The 18,049-nt window shown below is 43.3% G+C and overlaps 2 protein-coding genes across 9 annotated transcripts in view; one reads left to right on the top strand and one right to left on the bottom strand.

The window, feature by feature from the left end:
- Window positions 1-2,461: 2,461 nt before the first annotated feature.
- GPX3 (glutathione peroxidase 3) lies at window positions 2,462-14,824 on the top strand. The gene is made up of 5 exons (XM_048487825.1): window positions 2,462-2,663; window positions 10,484-10,637; window positions 11,380-11,497; window positions 12,065-12,164; window positions 13,598-14,824. Exons 1-5 carry the CDS (start codon window positions 2,574-2,576, stop codon window positions 13,811-13,813), a joined length of 678 nt encoding a protein of 225 aa, XP_048343782.1. The 5' UTR covers window positions 2,462-2,573; the 3' UTR covers window positions 13,814-14,824.
- Window positions 14,825-15,289: 465 nt separating this feature from the next.
- Window positions 15,290-18,049, bottom strand: part of TNIP1 (TNFAIP3 interacting protein 1) — a 68,131-nt gene continuing 65,371 nt past the window's right edge. For all 8 annotated transcript variants that reach the window (XM_048487821.1, XM_048487819.1, XM_048487818.1 and 5 more), the window contains one exon: window positions 15,290-17,785. In XM_048487821.1, coding sequence (XP_048343778.1) covers window positions 17,748-17,785 — 38 coding nt within the window. In that variant the 3' untranslated portion in view covers window positions 15,290-17,747. The remainder of the gene's footprint in view (window positions 17,786-18,049) is intronic.

The raw sequence follows: 18,049 nt of genomic DNA, 5'->3' as shown, positions 1-18,049 counted from the left end.
CCACAGTGGTGGGATTCAGCAGGTTTGCACCACTTCAACAGAACCAGTTGTTAAAATGGTGCTTGTAAACAACCAGTAGTTAAATAATTTGAATCCCACCACTGGGTAGCCATCTGTAAGAGAAGAAGAGTTGGATTTATATCCCCCCCCCCTTCTCTCCTGTAAGGAGACTCAAAGGGGCTGGCAATCTCCTTTCCCTTCCCGCCCTCACAACAAACACCCTGTGAGGTAGGTAGGGCTGAGAGAGCTCAGAAGAACTGTGACTAGCCCAGGGTCACCCAGCTGGCATGTGTTGGAGTGCCCAGGCTAACCTGAATTCCCCAGATAAGCCTCCACAGCTCAAGCGGCAGAGCAGGGAATCAAACCTGGTTCCTCCAGATTAGAGTACACCTGCTCTTAACCACTATGCCGCTTCTGCTCCTAGAGGGTTTTTTTCCTGTGGTGGATACCCAACTGCCTCCTACCCAATTCATTGCTGATTACTTGGCAGCCGATCTTTCCAATTTCAGATGCTAGGCTAAGATTTTCCTCAGGTCACGAGTAAATTTTATTGGCTTCTTTAAATGCACTCAAGTGCCCATAGATCACAGAGTTCTTCACCCATCAATGTCTTCACCCAGCATCAATGTCTTCACCCACCATCAATGTCTTCACCCAGCAGAGTTCTTCACCCAGCATTCCACACAGATGTTTTCCACACCAGTGATAAGCACTATGAGAGGACAGAACATTCTGGAATAGTGCATATGGTCCAAGCTATTCAGCTGCAGCTGCGTCTCATTATGATTCCGCCAACCCTTTGGGGGAAATTGTCTACTGATTTTAGAGCTTGCTAGTTTCTATCCTTTGAGATCTACTACCACCTCTCCACTTTTGATTGCGCCTGTTTCATGAAGGGTTTCAATTCTCAATTAAGATGTCATGGACATCTCTTGGCAAGAGAATAAAATTTAGTTTGATTACTGCTGCACAGCTGGATCAATCAGAAACATTTCGCATAATCTGCACGATGTCAGCTGCAAACAGGTTAAAAATATATATACAAAAAACCAGTGCACACACTAGCTCCTTACTTTTTACAATTTATGATCAAAAAGTAACCAGGACAGTGGTTAGAACGCTATTCTGTTAAGATTCCTGTAATAGATACATTAACCTGAAGCTGCAGTTTGATGTACTAACTGGAGAAAGCAAAAGATATGTTGGGAAGTGACTTCTAATGGGAGCAAGTGGAACGGCATCAACCATCACATGATTATTAACAGCTACTCCAGAGAATGAAAGTAGAAGTTGTAAGTGTTTAGTAGAATGAAGGTAGGTTGCCACAATCTCTCTTGTCTATGTGTTAAAACCATCCAGAAGGTTTTAGAGAATGGGAAGTGAGTCCAACGGATAACTCAGAACAGTCTGTGGGTCATGACAGGGATTTCTGAACTTAAGATTCATGAACTCAGGGCAGGGACTGCTAGGTCTGTTGTTGTTGTTAAAATTTAGTAGACTGCCCTACCCCTGAAGGGCTCAGGGTGGTATACAATAAAACCAACAACTGGTAGTGATAAAACATAATACAACAATATAAATCAAAAGTGCATTAAAATCCATTAAAACAGTAGCAGCATCATAACTCAGATGAACCATATTGGGGATGGCGTCCGAACCCCAAACTCTCTACCTCCTGCCCCCATGGAAGGAGATTGGCAGATCACCACAGATGGTAACCAGATGGTACATGGGACATCAGGAGGGGGAGGACAATCCGTGCCTAGCCTCCCCAAAGGCCCGGTGGAACAGTTCAGTTTTGCAGGCCCTGCGGAACTCACCAAGGTCCCACAGGGCCCCAACAGCTGGAGGAAGAGCATTCCACCAGGCAGGGGACAGGGCTGAGAAAGCCCTGGCCCGGGTAGAGGCCAGCTGCATCATTGTGGGGCCAGGGACCACCAATAAATTTGCCTCTACAGAACTCAGGGGTGAACTGGGACATATGGGGACATATGAAAAGACTAAGACTACCTCTTGAACTTTTGGCTTAGATGTTAGTGCCAGAACCCAACCTAGATGTACTCCCATACCCACCAAATGAAATATTATATTATGTAGCACAGAGTTTTATTTATTATTGCTTTCTTTGGTGAGGACATGAAGAAAATACATTGAGATACCATATTTAATGCTTAATGCTTAGATCCCATACTTAATGCTTAGCTTTTTTGTTGCATTGTCACATTTCCATCATGTTATTTTTACTACAGCTTGTGTTACATTCTATTTGGGACATGCTAGATTCTAGAATCTTTCCTCTGAGATGGATTTTACACAAACACACACCTAATACACCTAGGCACCCAATTTGTGAAGTATGCTTGAGCCTAGTGCCTACATGGTTAATATTGATAGGAACAGCCCTAGAATCTTTGCTGCTTTATGATTGGATACATGCTGTCAGCTTCGTCCTTTTATTTCTCCCAGCTTTTGTGCTGGAAGGTGGTCGTGGGTGTGAGCAGCAGAGACACAGCAGCTCTCTGTGGTGACAAGGAGAGGGTGCTTGCACCCTTTCTCCCACAGCTGACCCTATCATGAGGGGCAGATTTTTGGAATCATGGATTTTCCCCTTGTTCTTAGCTGGCTTCATTCAGCCAACTCTGGGACAGGAACAGTCACAGAAGGTAAGAAATTACAGTGTTATTCAGTGGGAGTGTGTGCCCAAGTAGTATCTTAGGAGAATATTGTGTCTGACAGCAGCTATATTGTAATTCCACAACATACAATATTGGGCAGCAGAATCTGATGAGAATTAGCAACACCTATTGAGTTTGTGTATGTGTGTGTGTGTGCACATGCGCCATAATATTCAGATACTGGACTGAAATAGCCAATAACACTTGTGAATCTGTAGCAACAAAACAGATCTGAGTAGGAATTAAAATCCTTCTAAAAGGCACAATATTAAAAATGGAACGACTAATGACAGAACAGATTTAGTTACAAGCTCAGTCTTTCACTCTGTCTCTCTGTCTCTCTCACACACACATATATGCACAAAACAAACTGCCATGCCTTTTAAAATATTTATGTAGCTCAGGAGGATGTGAATGTGGATTTATATAGTATTCTTGCTGTGCCAAATGATATGCTAGCTGCTTCTCACAGTTTGCACATAATAAACACCGCCCTGACAAAAGAGTTAGATTACCTTTTTTATCAGTCTGCCACTATGTTCCAGCCATTCCTGATATTTTAAATGGCATACCGTCTGCCTTGCTAACTAAAAAACCATTTGCGACCTCAGTAGAGTTAACAGGATCTTGCAATTCAACAAGGAATCTGATTGTGCAGTCAACAGGTAAGCCTTAGGCAGATCTGTTTCTAAGTTTGTCATATGTAACATCTATCTGTACTGAATTGTTATACAAATGAATGAGAATTAAAAAAAAATACATGTACAAACATGTATTTACAAATGTTGCAAGTAATTTTTTTAAAAGACAACAGAATTTAAATCAGTGGCTACAATCTTGGATGCTGGACTGAATAAACACATTTAGTATTGGCCTGCAAAGGTATATATACTTTTTTAAATGACAGACATAAATAATCTATTACATAAAACTACTGACAAGGACTAGAATCTCTGCAGAAAGCAAACATCTACTGAAAAATCTACTGGTAGTGGGAATGCACACAGTTGTAACTGACAGTGCTCAGATTGTCAACTGCAATTCAGAAATTCCTGCAGATTTGTGGGCAGTATCTGGGGAGGGCATAGTTTGGGGTGGGCAAGGTGCTCAGCAAGACTGAAGCTTCCTGCATTTTAAAGTATTTCCCCAGGGCAAGGCAGGCCCAGGCTCATTTAAAGCCTGAGGAAAGGGTATATGGTTCTTCTGGAAGCAAATAACACAGGTGGTTGGGGTTCCAACACCAGCCTTACTTTCCTGCACCTCTCCCTTTCCTGCTACCATGTCTCATCTAAGCCACCCCCAATTCACCAGGAGAGAGTGGGGCATTTTCATTCATTTTCACTCATTCTGCTGGCCTGAGAGAAGTGGGATGCTAGGATCCCTCATCTATGGAATGGCCTGCAGATGTGGCCTCTCATCCCCTCCTTGTAATGTGTTCGTCCACTGACCTTCCTCACCTGCTGTTGGGCAGGGCTTTCCTTGGGACTCACCATAGATGCTGAGCTACAGGCAGGGCCTACTGCTCCTGCTGAGAAGCCTCCACTGGTCCAGGTACGATTGGGGTGGTGCTTCCACACCTAGACATTCATGGAGGGCCAAAGAGTCAGAAATTGGCATTTCTGTGCCTGTGTTTTTTCTCACCAGGCTGGGCATGATGGAGTCAACAAAGAGTAGTATGGATAATCCTATACTCTTCCTTGCTGACAGCACCACACCTATACCAGCAGGGTGAAGCTGTGCCCATGCTCCGCCTCCCCACCATGCCCAGGAACATAGGTGGAGCAGTGCCCAGCTTGTGCGTCTAGATGTAGTGGGGCCAGCAAGGAGGAGCATAGCATTATCTGTACTCCACTTTGTTGGGAAGGAAAAATATGGGCATTGCTGGTGCACTATAGGGCACTATCAAGCACCACTGCATCTATACTTCTCACCCATATTTCTCCTCACTAGTCCCTCTGTGGGGTGAGTGGGACCTAAGGCAATGACCCAATTGGGATTATCTGGAGAACAGTTGTAATTCTGAAAGAACTCCAGAACTCACCTGGAGGTTGGTATTTCAAAAAAGGTGAATAATATAAGAGAAACAAGCTACTGTTGTGGTCTTTTTAGCCCAACCTTAACTAAGGAAGATCTTCCATATAGCAACTATTCTTAAAACACATCCATCATTTTTAAAAATAAAATTAAAAAACTATTCAAATTGTTTTGGAAGTTTCCCATTGCTTCACTTGGGGAAATACAGTGTCAACTTAGGCGAATTATGTTTTTATTATTATATTGACTCTCCACCTTGGCTATGAATCAGACTTCCACTGAAATTAATTGTCTCTTTCAACATGAAGGAATGAAAACACAACTTAAAAGTTCCTCTTCTTGAAGGGCAAAATTACTGCACTGTGCAGCATTAACTCAACATCCAACTAAAGTCAATGTCTGTTTCTGTTAACCAGTTGCATAGCTCCAATGGGGGGGCACCCCGCCCCGCCCCGCCCCGCCCCGCCCCGCCCCAGGCGTGCTCCATTGAAGTCACGTGGGGGCAGAAAAGAAGCCCAGAGGAGCCTGGCAGCCCCAGACAGGCTGCTTTTTCAGTCAGCTGCTCTTTGCCACCATTTTGCCCCAGGCACCACCCCCACCCCCACCCCCACCCCCACCCCCACCCCCACTCCCCGTATGCCACTGCTGATAACCTATAAGCTCCTTTGGGGCATTGGATGGCTCAGTAGTTCCTAGAAGCCCCATCAGAAAGTGGTTAGAGCCATTAGGTCTGTCTTTATCTCATTTACATCCAAACATTGGAAAGTGATCTGTGACTTTGTTATGGTTGTCTTGTGTAGCCACATGTTGTTAGATAAACAGTGCCTGTCACAATTTGGTGCCACCCAAAGATTATGACAAATGGAAAGTGAGGAAAGCAGGGTGAATTGGCTTAGCTGGGCTGAATACCTAAAATATCCCAAATAACGTTTGTGAATACCCTTACATTTCAATGCATTAGAGGAGGTATTATCATTACACACACTTCTGGGATAGGGTTAGATGTTTTCCTGGAGGTGCTTTTGTGCCTGTAATGAGGTATAGTGATCAAGAAAGCTTTACCTGTTGAACTTTGGACTTTCTATAATGCAGGCTTTAAAGGCTAGAAAAAAGCAGCACCCCTGTGGCATCACAGTGTTTGTCAGACTAAGGCCATTCAATCTGCAATTGTGAGTCTTTCAGGCATTCTCCCACCCATTAACTTGTGCTCAGTTCTTGGGAAGGCAGTTGCAATAGCCATTAACACGTTGCTTAAGGCAAAAAAAGGCTCCATAAAAACATCAGGACTGCCCTGCCCCTTGCATATTTCCTGCTAACAACTTCTTTGTGACGTTGATAACGTGCTTCAGGGAAACAGTCTGCTGCTCATCTCGGTACATATTTATGGACTTTGCTTTGCCAGGCAGGCCTACTCTTGTGTCTTTATCAGCTGGTTGAGCTGCCTAACTTGGCAGATGAAGATTTTCATGCACATAGATATGACAGTTATCTTCCCTGCCAACGCCCGCAGGCGCCAGTATTTTGAAAGGCATAGGTCAGGAGCTGGGGCTGCTTAAAAGCCTATCTCCATCCTTGCTACAGCAATGAAGGATGAATGCAATGGAAGGAGCTCAGTTGTTGGCTGGATGAATAAAGCACATGAATGCTATCCCACTCACGCATTCCACAAAACTACTACAAACCCTAGCTACATGTCTTGTGACAGGCCTTCGTTGGCAGCTAACTCTATTAAACTGTTTTTAACAGTTCAAATGCTTGAGGTTATCTTTTAACCAGCCAGGGTTATTTTTAGCCCACTCCTGAGAAACTGTAAATTATTCACCCTCTACTGCTGCTTGTAACTGGTTGGAAAATGGTTGTCCTTGTTGTAGGTTTTGAATGGATATCTTCTTATTTGTGTGAGTGTGTATACCCTTCGGTGTATTTCAAGCAGGAAGCCATAAAAATAAAATCCGTACACTCTCATCCCACCTTTGTACTCTTTGTAATGCCAGAGATTGTAAATTATTTCTGAGATAAATGCTTCAGAGAGAAATTCACAGTGGGATCAAACTCAGAGTAGGTCTGCCTTGGAAAGAGTTCTTTATGCTCACAATCACCCTTTTTTGAAACAAAAATGAAGATTGCATCTGAGACTTGTGTCTATTCTCAAAAGGTTAACTTTGAGTTGAAAGCTTCTGGTTTTACTCTCAGTTCTTTTTATGGGCTGCTGTCATGTCCCATTAGTCCAATGCCCGATCTCCATAATTTTGTTTATCTTCCTGATTAAATATCTACCAGAAAGAATAAATGTCAAGGGCAAAGGGCACCCATTCTTGTCACTCTGGAGCTGTCCCTTCAAAGAGAAAACAAAATGGATTTACAAATGGATTAGTGACCCAGCATCTGCTTCTGACGCAAACGAGTTGACAGTCTGACTCATTGCAGAAGAGAGGCACAATGCATGATTTAATGTATCCACCACATTACAGGAACAGCTGTATGTTTCCAGGTGATCATCAAGAGCCAGAAGATGGGGAATGCCGCTTAGAAACTGGTTTGGATTATAGATAGAATATGATAGATATATTTTTGATATACGATAGAATATATTTTTGATTCCCAATAGACACATGTGAGCATACTAAAATAGCTGCATTGGTTTCTGCCATAGGTTTGCTAACACATCACCTTGGAGAACGCTCTTGCAAGCCATACAGAAGGGCTTCTACCACCTCTTCCCTGTTAAGATGAAAGATGCCAAGACTGCTAATGCTCTCCCTGATATCTACCTGTCAGTGTAAATTGTCAAAGTGGTTTTATAGGTTGATACTATCACTGGTTAAAATTATAGGAACTGATCGAACAGGATTAACCCCCACTAAACCAGATCCTCTTTCTCAAAAGCCTCCCAGACCAACATTTTGGTCAATTTTCTAAAAGAGGCAAGGGATGGGGTCAACTGGCTCTAACACCTTCTTCTGGAGTCAGTCCCCCAGGGTCATCACCAGACTTCCTCATGGGTGATGGTGAGGGCAGGAGGAGAGGGCAGCCATATTTTCAATTATTTAAAAGAAATGAGGAGAAAGTCAGTGATTAACTCAAACAGGGATTTCTATGATCCTGTTGCCAAGTCTGAGTGTTTCTGTATATTTTAGTGTCTATGAAATGTCACCATCAGAAATGTATAAAATGAAGAATAGCAGCTGTTTTTAAGCTTGAATAACCAACAACTTTCTTAAGTTATTCTTTATCTCCTCTAAGCATCCTGTTACAGTAAAGGTGGATTTCCCCTGCTCTAGAATGAATGGTAGAGAGGATAATTACAAATCCACCCTGAGACATATGGAATATGCTGGATCTAGGAGAACTGGGTTCAGATCCCTCAGCCAGCAAATTTGCGGCCGTAATTCAGATCACAGCACACAAGAAAAAACCCGGCATGCTACAGAAAAAAAAGTTCCAGAGTGAATAGCTTCAAAGAACTTAACAAGACGGTCAATGCACACAGAACGTGAAAAGGATAGAAATTGTGTATTGAGAAAACACATTCTTTTCTCTCTGTGAACCAGGACAGAAAAATATCCCCAAAGGCCTTCTGCATGGCACACTTATACTAGGTTACAATCAGTATCTTACAATCTGGGTCTGTTTTATCCTGGTTTCTCCCTTTGCATGGCTGCCTGTTTCTGTGAAGGAATCGAGTGAAGACTGGGAGGAAATATTCCAGTTTGTTTTGCACAAGCCCTGGTCTTTTGTATTTATGCTGCAAGCATATCCACGCATGCGAGAACATCCCCAGTGTCCCACATTCTGATTGGCTGTTGTTTTGGGGCAGAAGTGGGGGTATAGGGCCCGGCGCAGGCCTCAACACAGCAAGCAGCAGCAAAAAAACAATGGGGCACAGCGTCACATCACATTTCCACTCACATTCTCATATTTTTGCAGGAAACAAGACACACACACACACCCAGTGATAGGCCTACTAACATTCGGCCCAAAGTGCACATCCCTCTAGCTATATGCTCCAAGCAACAGTACATGTACAGAAAAAAATGGACTTTTTGGGACTCCGCTCCTGATTAACCCAGGCGAAATGGCACCCAGTCGATACCATGAGCAGAAAACTTGTTTGGGGGAATGTTCAGGAAGGCTGGGCTGCAATGGTTGGCAGCTCAGCAGAATTGAAAACTGACATGCTGTCAGGTGCAGAGATCAGGGGGGTGGGCGGGGCAGGGTGATGAGGCGGCTGGGTGGGGAAAATAAACGGTTTCTTCCCCCCCTTGGTGTTTGCACAGTAGCAGGTTCTATGTGGGATTTTTGAAAAGAATCGCCAAACTGGCGATTTTTGAAAATTGTGGGATGAGGGAAATATTGCAGAACAAACCCGCTTGAGGACCAGGAACCATGTGAACTTCTTCACCAAAGTGGGATATTTCCCTTGCTCAACCCAGGATATTTAGACCATGCAGAAATGACCAAAGTTGGTAGAGGTTTTGATCCTGGGAAAGGGGACTTCTTTCCATCCCCAGATCTGGCAGTCAACCTACAAAACAAAAATCTATTGGGGATTGGCCTAATTAATCATAGATCAGAAGCAGTGACAAGAATGCAAGAAATTGTCAATATAATATATAGACCAAATTGGGCGAGGCTGATGGAGTAGTTTTTTCTCTTGTGGTCTTCTATTAACATCTCAGGGCAAAAACTTTAATTACAAAGTTTGTGTGGTAGACACATGAATTTTTGACAAGATGTGCTGTGGGACTTCATTGCTGGAAATGCATTGGTGCAGGGGGCTGAACTGGATTGGGACTGCAGCATGCATGGGCAACGGGGCTTAAGCCTGCTCCCTATCATTTTCCTAACCAGAAATGGCACCAGGGAGTTGCTTTTTGCTCTGTTGGGGAAACTTATATATAGCCTTCAGTATATGTAAGTTTTTCTAAGGGGTAAAGAGCATCTCCTTAGGCTGTTTCAGGGTTAGAAAATGATGCAAGGGCTTAAGCCCGTGGTGGCGAACCTTTGGCATTCCAGATGTTATGGACTGCAATTCCCATCAGCCCCTGCCAGCATGGGAAGGGGCTGATGGGAATTGCAGTCCATAACATCTGGAGTGCCAAAGGTTCGCCACCACGGGCTTAAGCAATTGCTCCTGGCTTGCCATGGTTCTAATTCAAATTGAATCCAGATGTGCCTGAAAATTGGGCCCAGATGTGTCAGCATGGAACACCCGCAGCAGGTCTGGCATGTGGACTTCGTAATGTGAGAATTGGTCCTTACTAGCTCAAAAAATGGCAATAAATCAACTTTTAAATCAAGGGGCAGATAAAACTGCAAATATAGAACGGTTATTGGAGGGCAAGAGAACTCCAGTACCTGCTTTTCCAGATTGCTTCCTCCAATTAGATCGGTGCTCTAAGGTAGCATAAATCTTGTCCAAAATCCAAATCTTGTGTCTTGCACTCAACCTTGTCTGACTGGTGATGCCCTCATGTACCACAGTCCCCAAGAATATGTCTTTATTGGAAATTCCTACACTGCCTATAAAGGGTGATTGAAAGATCAAGAGACCATTAGAGAAGATTCCACCCCCTTTGACAGCGACGACTTATCACACAGGCTTGATCATCAGTGTTACTACTGGTCTAATGTTTTCCTTTGGTACAAACTTCTTGGAGCATGTGGGAAAATCTATGAAGTGTCGACAATTCCTTTCAAATCCTTTGTACAGATTTGCCTGTAATATATTTTGTGTATCTCCCCTTCATTCTTTACATATTGCTGTCTTCCAGGTCAACTGCTATGACTCGACAGATGGAACAGTCTATAACTATGGAGCCCTTACCTTAGATGGTAATGAGTATATTCCTTTCCGGCACTATGCTGGGAAGTTGATCCTCTTTGTCAATGTGGCCTCCTTCTGAGGACTCACGATGCAATACCTTGGTAAGGTCGCCAGCTGGGAAAACAGGAACTCTCTACTATAGTTAAATGTTATACTTAGGGGTACAGAAGCTAATCTAGAAAATTATAAGGAAACCTGATGGAAGTTTGCTTAGATTACTTTGTTGGTTTGAAAATGCTTTCCAGGCATATTTTGAGGTGCTTTAGTCTTTATTATCACCTCTCATACTCTAACACCAGGTGCTCAGAAAAACTAGCAGGACAGGAATTGAGGCCTGCAGGTAGGTTTCTCAAAGTCATCCTGTTGGCTACTGTGGGAAACAGGATGCTGGAGTAATTAGACTACTTTTCTGATCCAGTAAGTTCATACTATGTTTACATGCACACAGCATATAAAAACGTCATCTCCACAATGCTGGCTGCTAAATTCATTCATTAAGCTGTGATGAAAATGCTGTTTAAATAGGGAGAACTGTAATACTATGAGAAGCCCTAGATATTTCCCACAGAGAATTCTCAATTTCTTCACCAAACTTCCTAGTATTTTTTGGTGTAGTTGCAGTAATGTTAAGCTAATACAAAAGAGCAGTGCATCTCAGTGCAAATAACTTGGATTTACCTCAACCAAGAAAAGTAATGAAATGAATTTCTGGAAGACTTTTTTGAGGCATTGGTGAGGCAAGGCAATATTTGCTCTTCGGGCTTCAAGATTGGATCCGTATTAAAGTATGTAGATCCAGAAGCAAGACTCCTATGGATAACTGAATTTGTGTTTGTCTTGCAGAACTGAATGCACTACAAACTTCATTGGGGCGTTATGGCCTAGTCATCCTGGGTTTTCCATCCAATCAGTTTGGAAAACAAGAACCTTCCGAGAACAATGAAATCCTTAACACAGTGAAGTGAGTACCAGTTAAATTACTTGCTCAGGTGCTGAGTAGTCTAGACTGTCTTGCACGAATGCTTCCATACGTCATACATGATGGCGCTCATGAGCAAACTCCCTCTCTATGAACTTCCCTGAACTGTCATCTTCCTGGCTCTTTCCTTCTATGACTTGCTTTAGTAAGAAGGGGACAAAAAATTAAAAGTTGCCACATCACGTTAAATACTTATATGGGTTCTTATGCATGTACATTTCTAAAAACTATCTACTGTCTGTCTCTGACATGGAGTAGGCAAGCAACAGACAGGCTCTTACTCCCCGGGGTGTGGGGGTCTTCCCTGTACTTCCTTTGCAACAATGATGAAAAAGGCATGTATGAATTGTGACTGAAAGGATATGTGTCTGGTCATTCCTGGACTGGGGAGTAAAGAATGCCTTCTTTCCCTGTGTCCTAATAGACATATTTTGGCAAAGTTATGTGGCTTCTTAAACTTGACATAGCTTAAGCCCTCAGCATGTCTTAATCTGGCCCTTCTTGTTTCTCATTTTAGCTTGTCTGTGACACGTTCTCTTTTTTTCCTAGATATGTAAGACCAGGGGGAGGGTTTGTTCCAAATTTCCAGCTCTTTCAGAAAGGAGATGTGAATGGGGAGAATGAACAAAAGATCTATACCTTTCTAAAGGTTTGTATAATCTGTTTTGATTCTGCTGTCTTCCTTGCAGGCTTGTGATTTAAAGATGTTAAAGACAATTAGTTTTTATTTATTCAAAGCAAATATTAAGTATAGGAGTTTTTTGCCTAGTACAGGGGTAGGGAACCTGCGGCTCTCCAGATGTTCAGGAACTACAATTCCCATCAGCCCCTACCAGCATGGCCAATTGGCCCTAGTACAATACGGACTGGGTGGGTAACAGATGTCTAAATACCTGTTAGAAAGTGGCAGAGATGGTCTCACCAACTGTCACTTTGGGTCAGCAGTAGCCTCTGGGAGTCACCCGGAGGCGGCCTGCTTGACAACCCAATGGTGGCCCCATCTGTGGTAGAGCCAGGTAGGCCAGGGACCAGTCCCTGGAAGCTGGATGATTGGCTGAGTTGGATATGTGGCTCAAGGCTACAACCTGATTCACAGACCCTTTAAACTTGTTATACAGCTGGTTGGCAAGCCATCTTCAGACACTCACACCATGTGAATTAGGAGAAGTCAGGAGTCAGATCCAGCAGAATCAACAGGGGTAGCTTCCTAGGGGCTGAGCCATTCCCCAACCCCCCCCCCCCAAATGAGGAGCCAAGGCAGCTTGCCAGACCTGGGTAGACTGGTGAGAATCTTTTATAAGAGGGAGGAGGTAGGTCTATGAGGATGTGCCATTCCTTAGCTCCTGCCCCAGCAAGGAGGAGAGCTGGAGGGTAGGAGGAGGACTAGGGTGTTGTGTGAAACCCCTCTTCTCTCAATTCCTACGCCATAGGGGCTCTGTGGAGTGTGATAAGGAGGCCCTTAGTCACATAGGGCTGCCAGCTCGGGATTGGGAAATTTCTGAAGATTTGGAGGTGTAATCTGAGGAGGGCAGTGTCTGGGATAAGGAGCCAAAGCAGTCACTTCCCCCCAGAAAAACTGGTCTCTGTGGTGTGGAGATCAATTGTAATTCCAGGAGATCTGCAGGCCTCACTGGTGGTGGGTTTGCAAGCCAAGGGCAGTGCAGCAGCAGAAGCCCTCCCACCCCCCGACAATTACACACAGAGGGGAAAGCAGTTTAGGAAGGTGGAAATAATGAGCAGGAAAACAGCTGTGAAACCATTAAGTCTGTCATGTCCTCCTGCTCATCCTCTGGCCAAAATTACAACCTCCCGAGTAAAGTGTTTTTACACATTGAGCCTCTGCTATGGGCATGTATGTATAAAGGGTAATTTGCCTCTTAACAGACTGAAATATGGTTGGCCTGAAACATAGTTCTGGCTTCCTTCTTTTGAATGGAAGCAAAACACATGGTTGTGTTTCTGAGCATTTAACAGACCTTGAAGGCCCTTCTTTTGACTAAATTAAATGTTTTTTTTTAATTTCTTGATTACTGATTAAAAATTCAGTGCTCACATGAAAGTTCTTTTTGTTTTTCCTGCCAGAACTCTTGCCCACCTGTTTCAGAAAGCTTTGGTAATGTTTCTGGGAGACTTTTCTGGCATCCTGTGAAGATCCATGATATCAGGTGGAATTTTGAGAAGTTTTTGGTCAGTAAAGAAGGGAAGCCTGTGATGAGATGGCATCCCAAAACTAATGTTGCCACTGTGAAGAATGACATCGTAAAGTACATGAAGAGCCAGGGGATGCTGTATGGCTAGAGTCCATGCAGACTCAGGGAAGTGAGCTGAGGGGGAGGGAAGAATGCTACTTTATCCAGAACCAAGTCATAAATCAAAGAGTAGATCATCATAAGTATTAAACAGAATGCTTTTTAATAGCAGCATCACTTGCACATTTGCCCCCCACCGCATGACAGAGTGTAACATCCATTTTTTAATTTACAGATATCCCAATACATTTGGGGGAACTTGACCTTGAGTCAATCCAGCCATTCAGTCTCTCCCACTTCAGGTTCCGCACAGGCAAAGGTCCATCCCTGCAATAACTAACTGGAGACGTTCCTTGGTCACTCCCACTGTATTGTATGAGACTCTGACAGTGCCATCCCAAACAATGAACTTCTAAGGGTGTATTTGGGATTGCACGGTGAGTGTAGTGCAGTGGCCAAGATTCCTGTGGTTGGGCTCCAAAGAAGAGCAGTTGTTATAGGAATAACATGGAAATCACATGTCCCCTCCCCTTGTTAACTTATTTATGAAGCAAGTGCATTACACTAAGCCACCCCCTGTTCATGCCTTCTGTTTATTGCTTGACACTGCTTTGCAAAGCTGTGATAACAGCTGGAGGATGTCACTCCTGATTCGGTCCAACAAAGCCTCAGTGAGGAGTGGAGACAACATTTTTGGCACCTCTGGATAAAATATATTCTCTCCTCCCCCACCCTCCAAAATACTAATCAGACCCACCTAAATAGTGTTTATGGATTGAAAATTCTCAAAAATCTTTTCTGTCTCTGAGAATGGGCAAGAAGATCTAGGGTTCTGGGGACATGGAAGATGCATCAGTATGACGGTTAAGTCTGAAAGCTCCAGAAGAGTAGACTTAGCCTAAGCCTGCAAGGCAGCAGCATGGCTCCTTGTGCATTCAAGCTGTTCTGCAACGCCCTTTGCAAAGATGCACTCGTCTTCTCATCCCCATGGTCTTCAACTTGCCTGTCTTCAACCCATGCTCTCTGTATAAAACTTGCCCAATAAAAGCATTCACTGAAACTTGCTTTGTGGGGACTCTCCTTCAGTTTGGCAGCAAGACAGAAAACATGCTGGTTCTAACATTTTGATGTGAAAGTCAGAGTCCATTCTACTATAATACAATCTATGCAGCATGTTTGCAATGTTCAGAGCAATTCACATAGGTTACTAGTCATCGTTATCAAAACCCTATAAAGAAGTTCAGCACCATGATTCCTTTATAATGTAATATCTCTGTTGATATTGTGCTGGTGTGCTAAGCAAGGTCTGATTCAAAGAGAAGGCAGTATGTTGCCTGGATGCACTTTCTCTTCAGGCACTGGAAGATCTTTTGAGCAGAAGGGAGAAGGGAAACGAGTGTCAGGATGGCTTCCCATTCATCCTTTTCTTTTCATGGCAACTTAATGGACACCTTAGAGTTCAAGATGTCCACAAAATGTATTTCTTATAGGAATATGCATCTGATACGATACTTCAGGCATGGTATGGTATGGAAAAACACATACTTTATTAAAGGATAAAATCAAACCATTATTTATAATTAACACCATTTTGCTCAAACAAAATGCCTAAAATGTACAAAAGGAGGTACTAAGTAGAAGTCTTATGTGCTCATGTCTATGTACTGCTGTACACTTCACAAAATAGGAAGATTAGCTAACAAAAAAATATTACCATGTCAGAACACGATTGCAATGCATACCAAGACTCACTGTAAATGTATAGGAAAGGTTGTCTTAATTCAGAGAGATGCCGGCAACGAAAAGTCAACACTCTTTCTCCCTTCCCACACCGTTTTTATGGTACAATCCACTATGTAAAATACTTTCTGATAACGTGAGCTCATTGTCCAAGTATATTTACACAATGTCACTGAATACACATTTTCAGTGCTGAATGCATTCGTCTTAGGAAATTATTTTTTTCATTATATATTTGAAACTAATGAGAAAGGGGACTACTTCCATGGTTATTACCAAAAGGGACTGCTTCTCTGAAGAGTTTCAGGCTGTTTATTTGGGAATAAATAGTTTCAAAGAAAATAGTTTCAAAGAAAATAGTTTCAAAGAAAAACTGGTTTCAATTTATGACCATTCCCACTAATATCGTCAAGTGTACTAGGCATTTTATACCATCCCAATCATTATTCATACTGAAGATAGTTCACAACAGTTTAACTGACTAATTTGGGGACAGTGACCCCTTGGAGAGGTCATGGAAACTAGTAACTATAAGTTTCATAGAAGTAAAGATACCATTATGGACCACAATACTGGGAAATGGAAGCACCAGAAACCTGGTTGAGCAAGTTCTTTACAAGTACAGCCTGGAGTCTTCTCTCTCTCTGCCCACTTGGGATGTTTCTTCAGTCTGTGATTTAACCACCTTATTCCCACCTAGCCATTTCCTGTATGCCTTTTCATATATTCCATGATGTCCTCTTTATTCCCCATGCTGTGTCTCACCTCCCTTAATAACTCAATCCTCTTTCTTGACAACCTGCCACTTTCCTGTTGTTCCTCTTCCACTCAGGTGCATTGTAAAGGAACCCCTCCCTTGTTCCTAAACTTTCCACCTCACACAAGCACACTTTTGGTTTACAGGAGTAACCAGCCTGGATGATGAGCAGGATGGAGAGGGATTCTTAGTGTGTGGAATTCCAGTGGGAAGTTCTCCCATGAACATAGCTAAGCTGTTTTGTTACGGTCAAAGCTTCTGATCTTGACCCTTGTAACCAGTGGTCAGGTCTACGCAGAATCCTACTCAGTCTAACTAGTGGGGCTTACTCCCAGGATAGGGGTCCTAGGACTGAATTTGTTAGTGTACCTAGTTGCAGCCAAAATGGGTTACTCACTGATTTTACATGCTGAATGTCTACAAAGACCTTTAGGTAGTACCTGTCTCCACCTTGCTCACCTTCATTTTCAGAGAAACTGTTTGCAGGGCCCAGTGATCAGCTCCCTCCATTATTGCACTTACTTTATCAATAAAAACCAGGATCCCCCTTGCTAATGTCTGACATAGTCCTGAACTCTGTCTCCAACAGTGATCATCCCCATACAAGAGAGAAGCTAAGGAGTAGGGACCTGCTAGCCTATTCCAGCACGCCAGAGGTTTGAAACGCCTGTGCTACTTCATTGTGGCCCATGTTGTGCAATCAGGAGACTGGAACAGAACCTCCAGTAAGGCAGACAGTGGGAGCTGCCATGCTGAAAAAGCAGGGCATTTGCAACATCTGTACAAACAGCTTGACGCTGAAGATGAACAATCACTAATTTAAATCGGCAGTCTTCAGTGGAGAATCAAACCATGTTTACCTCAGCAAAACCACTGCACTATAAGCTCTCAGAAAGAAATTAGTCAAAGAAACCGTTCACTTTTATTCCTATACATTAGAAACATGAATGAAACACAAAACAGGGATTTAATTTCATTTTTTTGTTTCCTTATAAAATTCAGGATCTCTAGCTACAATAAAGGACAGTTCTCCTGCAAAAGCCATTTTGCACACTGAACATTTCTGCTGTAAATAAATGCAAATGCCACATCATAAATATGAAACCCTCACACTGCAAGGGAATCAGCTAAAATTAGGCTCTGCTGATACAGAGTACTCCCACCATTTGCTGCTAGAGTATGCTAGCCACTCTTTTGCAATTCAATCCTTGATGCATGGCAAGTTCTTGCTCCAAAACACTGGAGAAAAGCAGGGCAGGTAGGCTTCTTGACCAGCAACTTCCTCAAAGCACTGAGCCAGACCACTCTTTAGCAGCCCATGCTGTAGGTCTTCAGACAATCCAGCTGAAGAGGCTGTTGTCCCAAGAGTGTATATTTCAGATACACAGTGATCTGTGTCCAGAAGCATAAGGAGGCCATCTGTGTATGCAGGCTCACATTCACGTTGCAAAGTCCACTTCTGAGGCTACCTCCCATCGCCAGAGAGTTAAGTAGGCCTTTGGTTTTTGGGCAGCCCTGTGGGATCTGAAAGAATGCAGACATATGTCAAAAGCCATACTCAAGTCCTTATCTTGTGGAGTCAAATGCCACAGGCATTCAGACCACATGAACCCATGAAGCTGCCTTATACTGCATCAGGCCATCAGCCTATCGAGGTCAGTATTGTTTACTGGTCCTTTTAGTTGGAGATGCTGGGGCTGAACCTGGGACCTTCTTCATGCCACGCAGGTGCTCTACCACTCAGCCACAGCCATACAGGTTTGGCTGAAGTGGATCTGCCATTCCAAA

Source organism: Sphaerodactylus townsendi, linkage group LG03 (assembly GCF_021028975.2).
Source record: "Sphaerodactylus townsendi isolate TG3544 linkage group LG03, MPM_Stown_v2.3, whole genome shotgun sequence".
NCBI classification, from domain to species: domain Eukaryota; kingdom Metazoa; phylum Chordata; class Lepidosauria; order Squamata; family Sphaerodactylidae; genus Sphaerodactylus; species Sphaerodactylus townsendi.
Note: the sequence above shows the minus strand (reverse complement) of the source record. Positions and strands in the feature narration are given on the sequence as shown.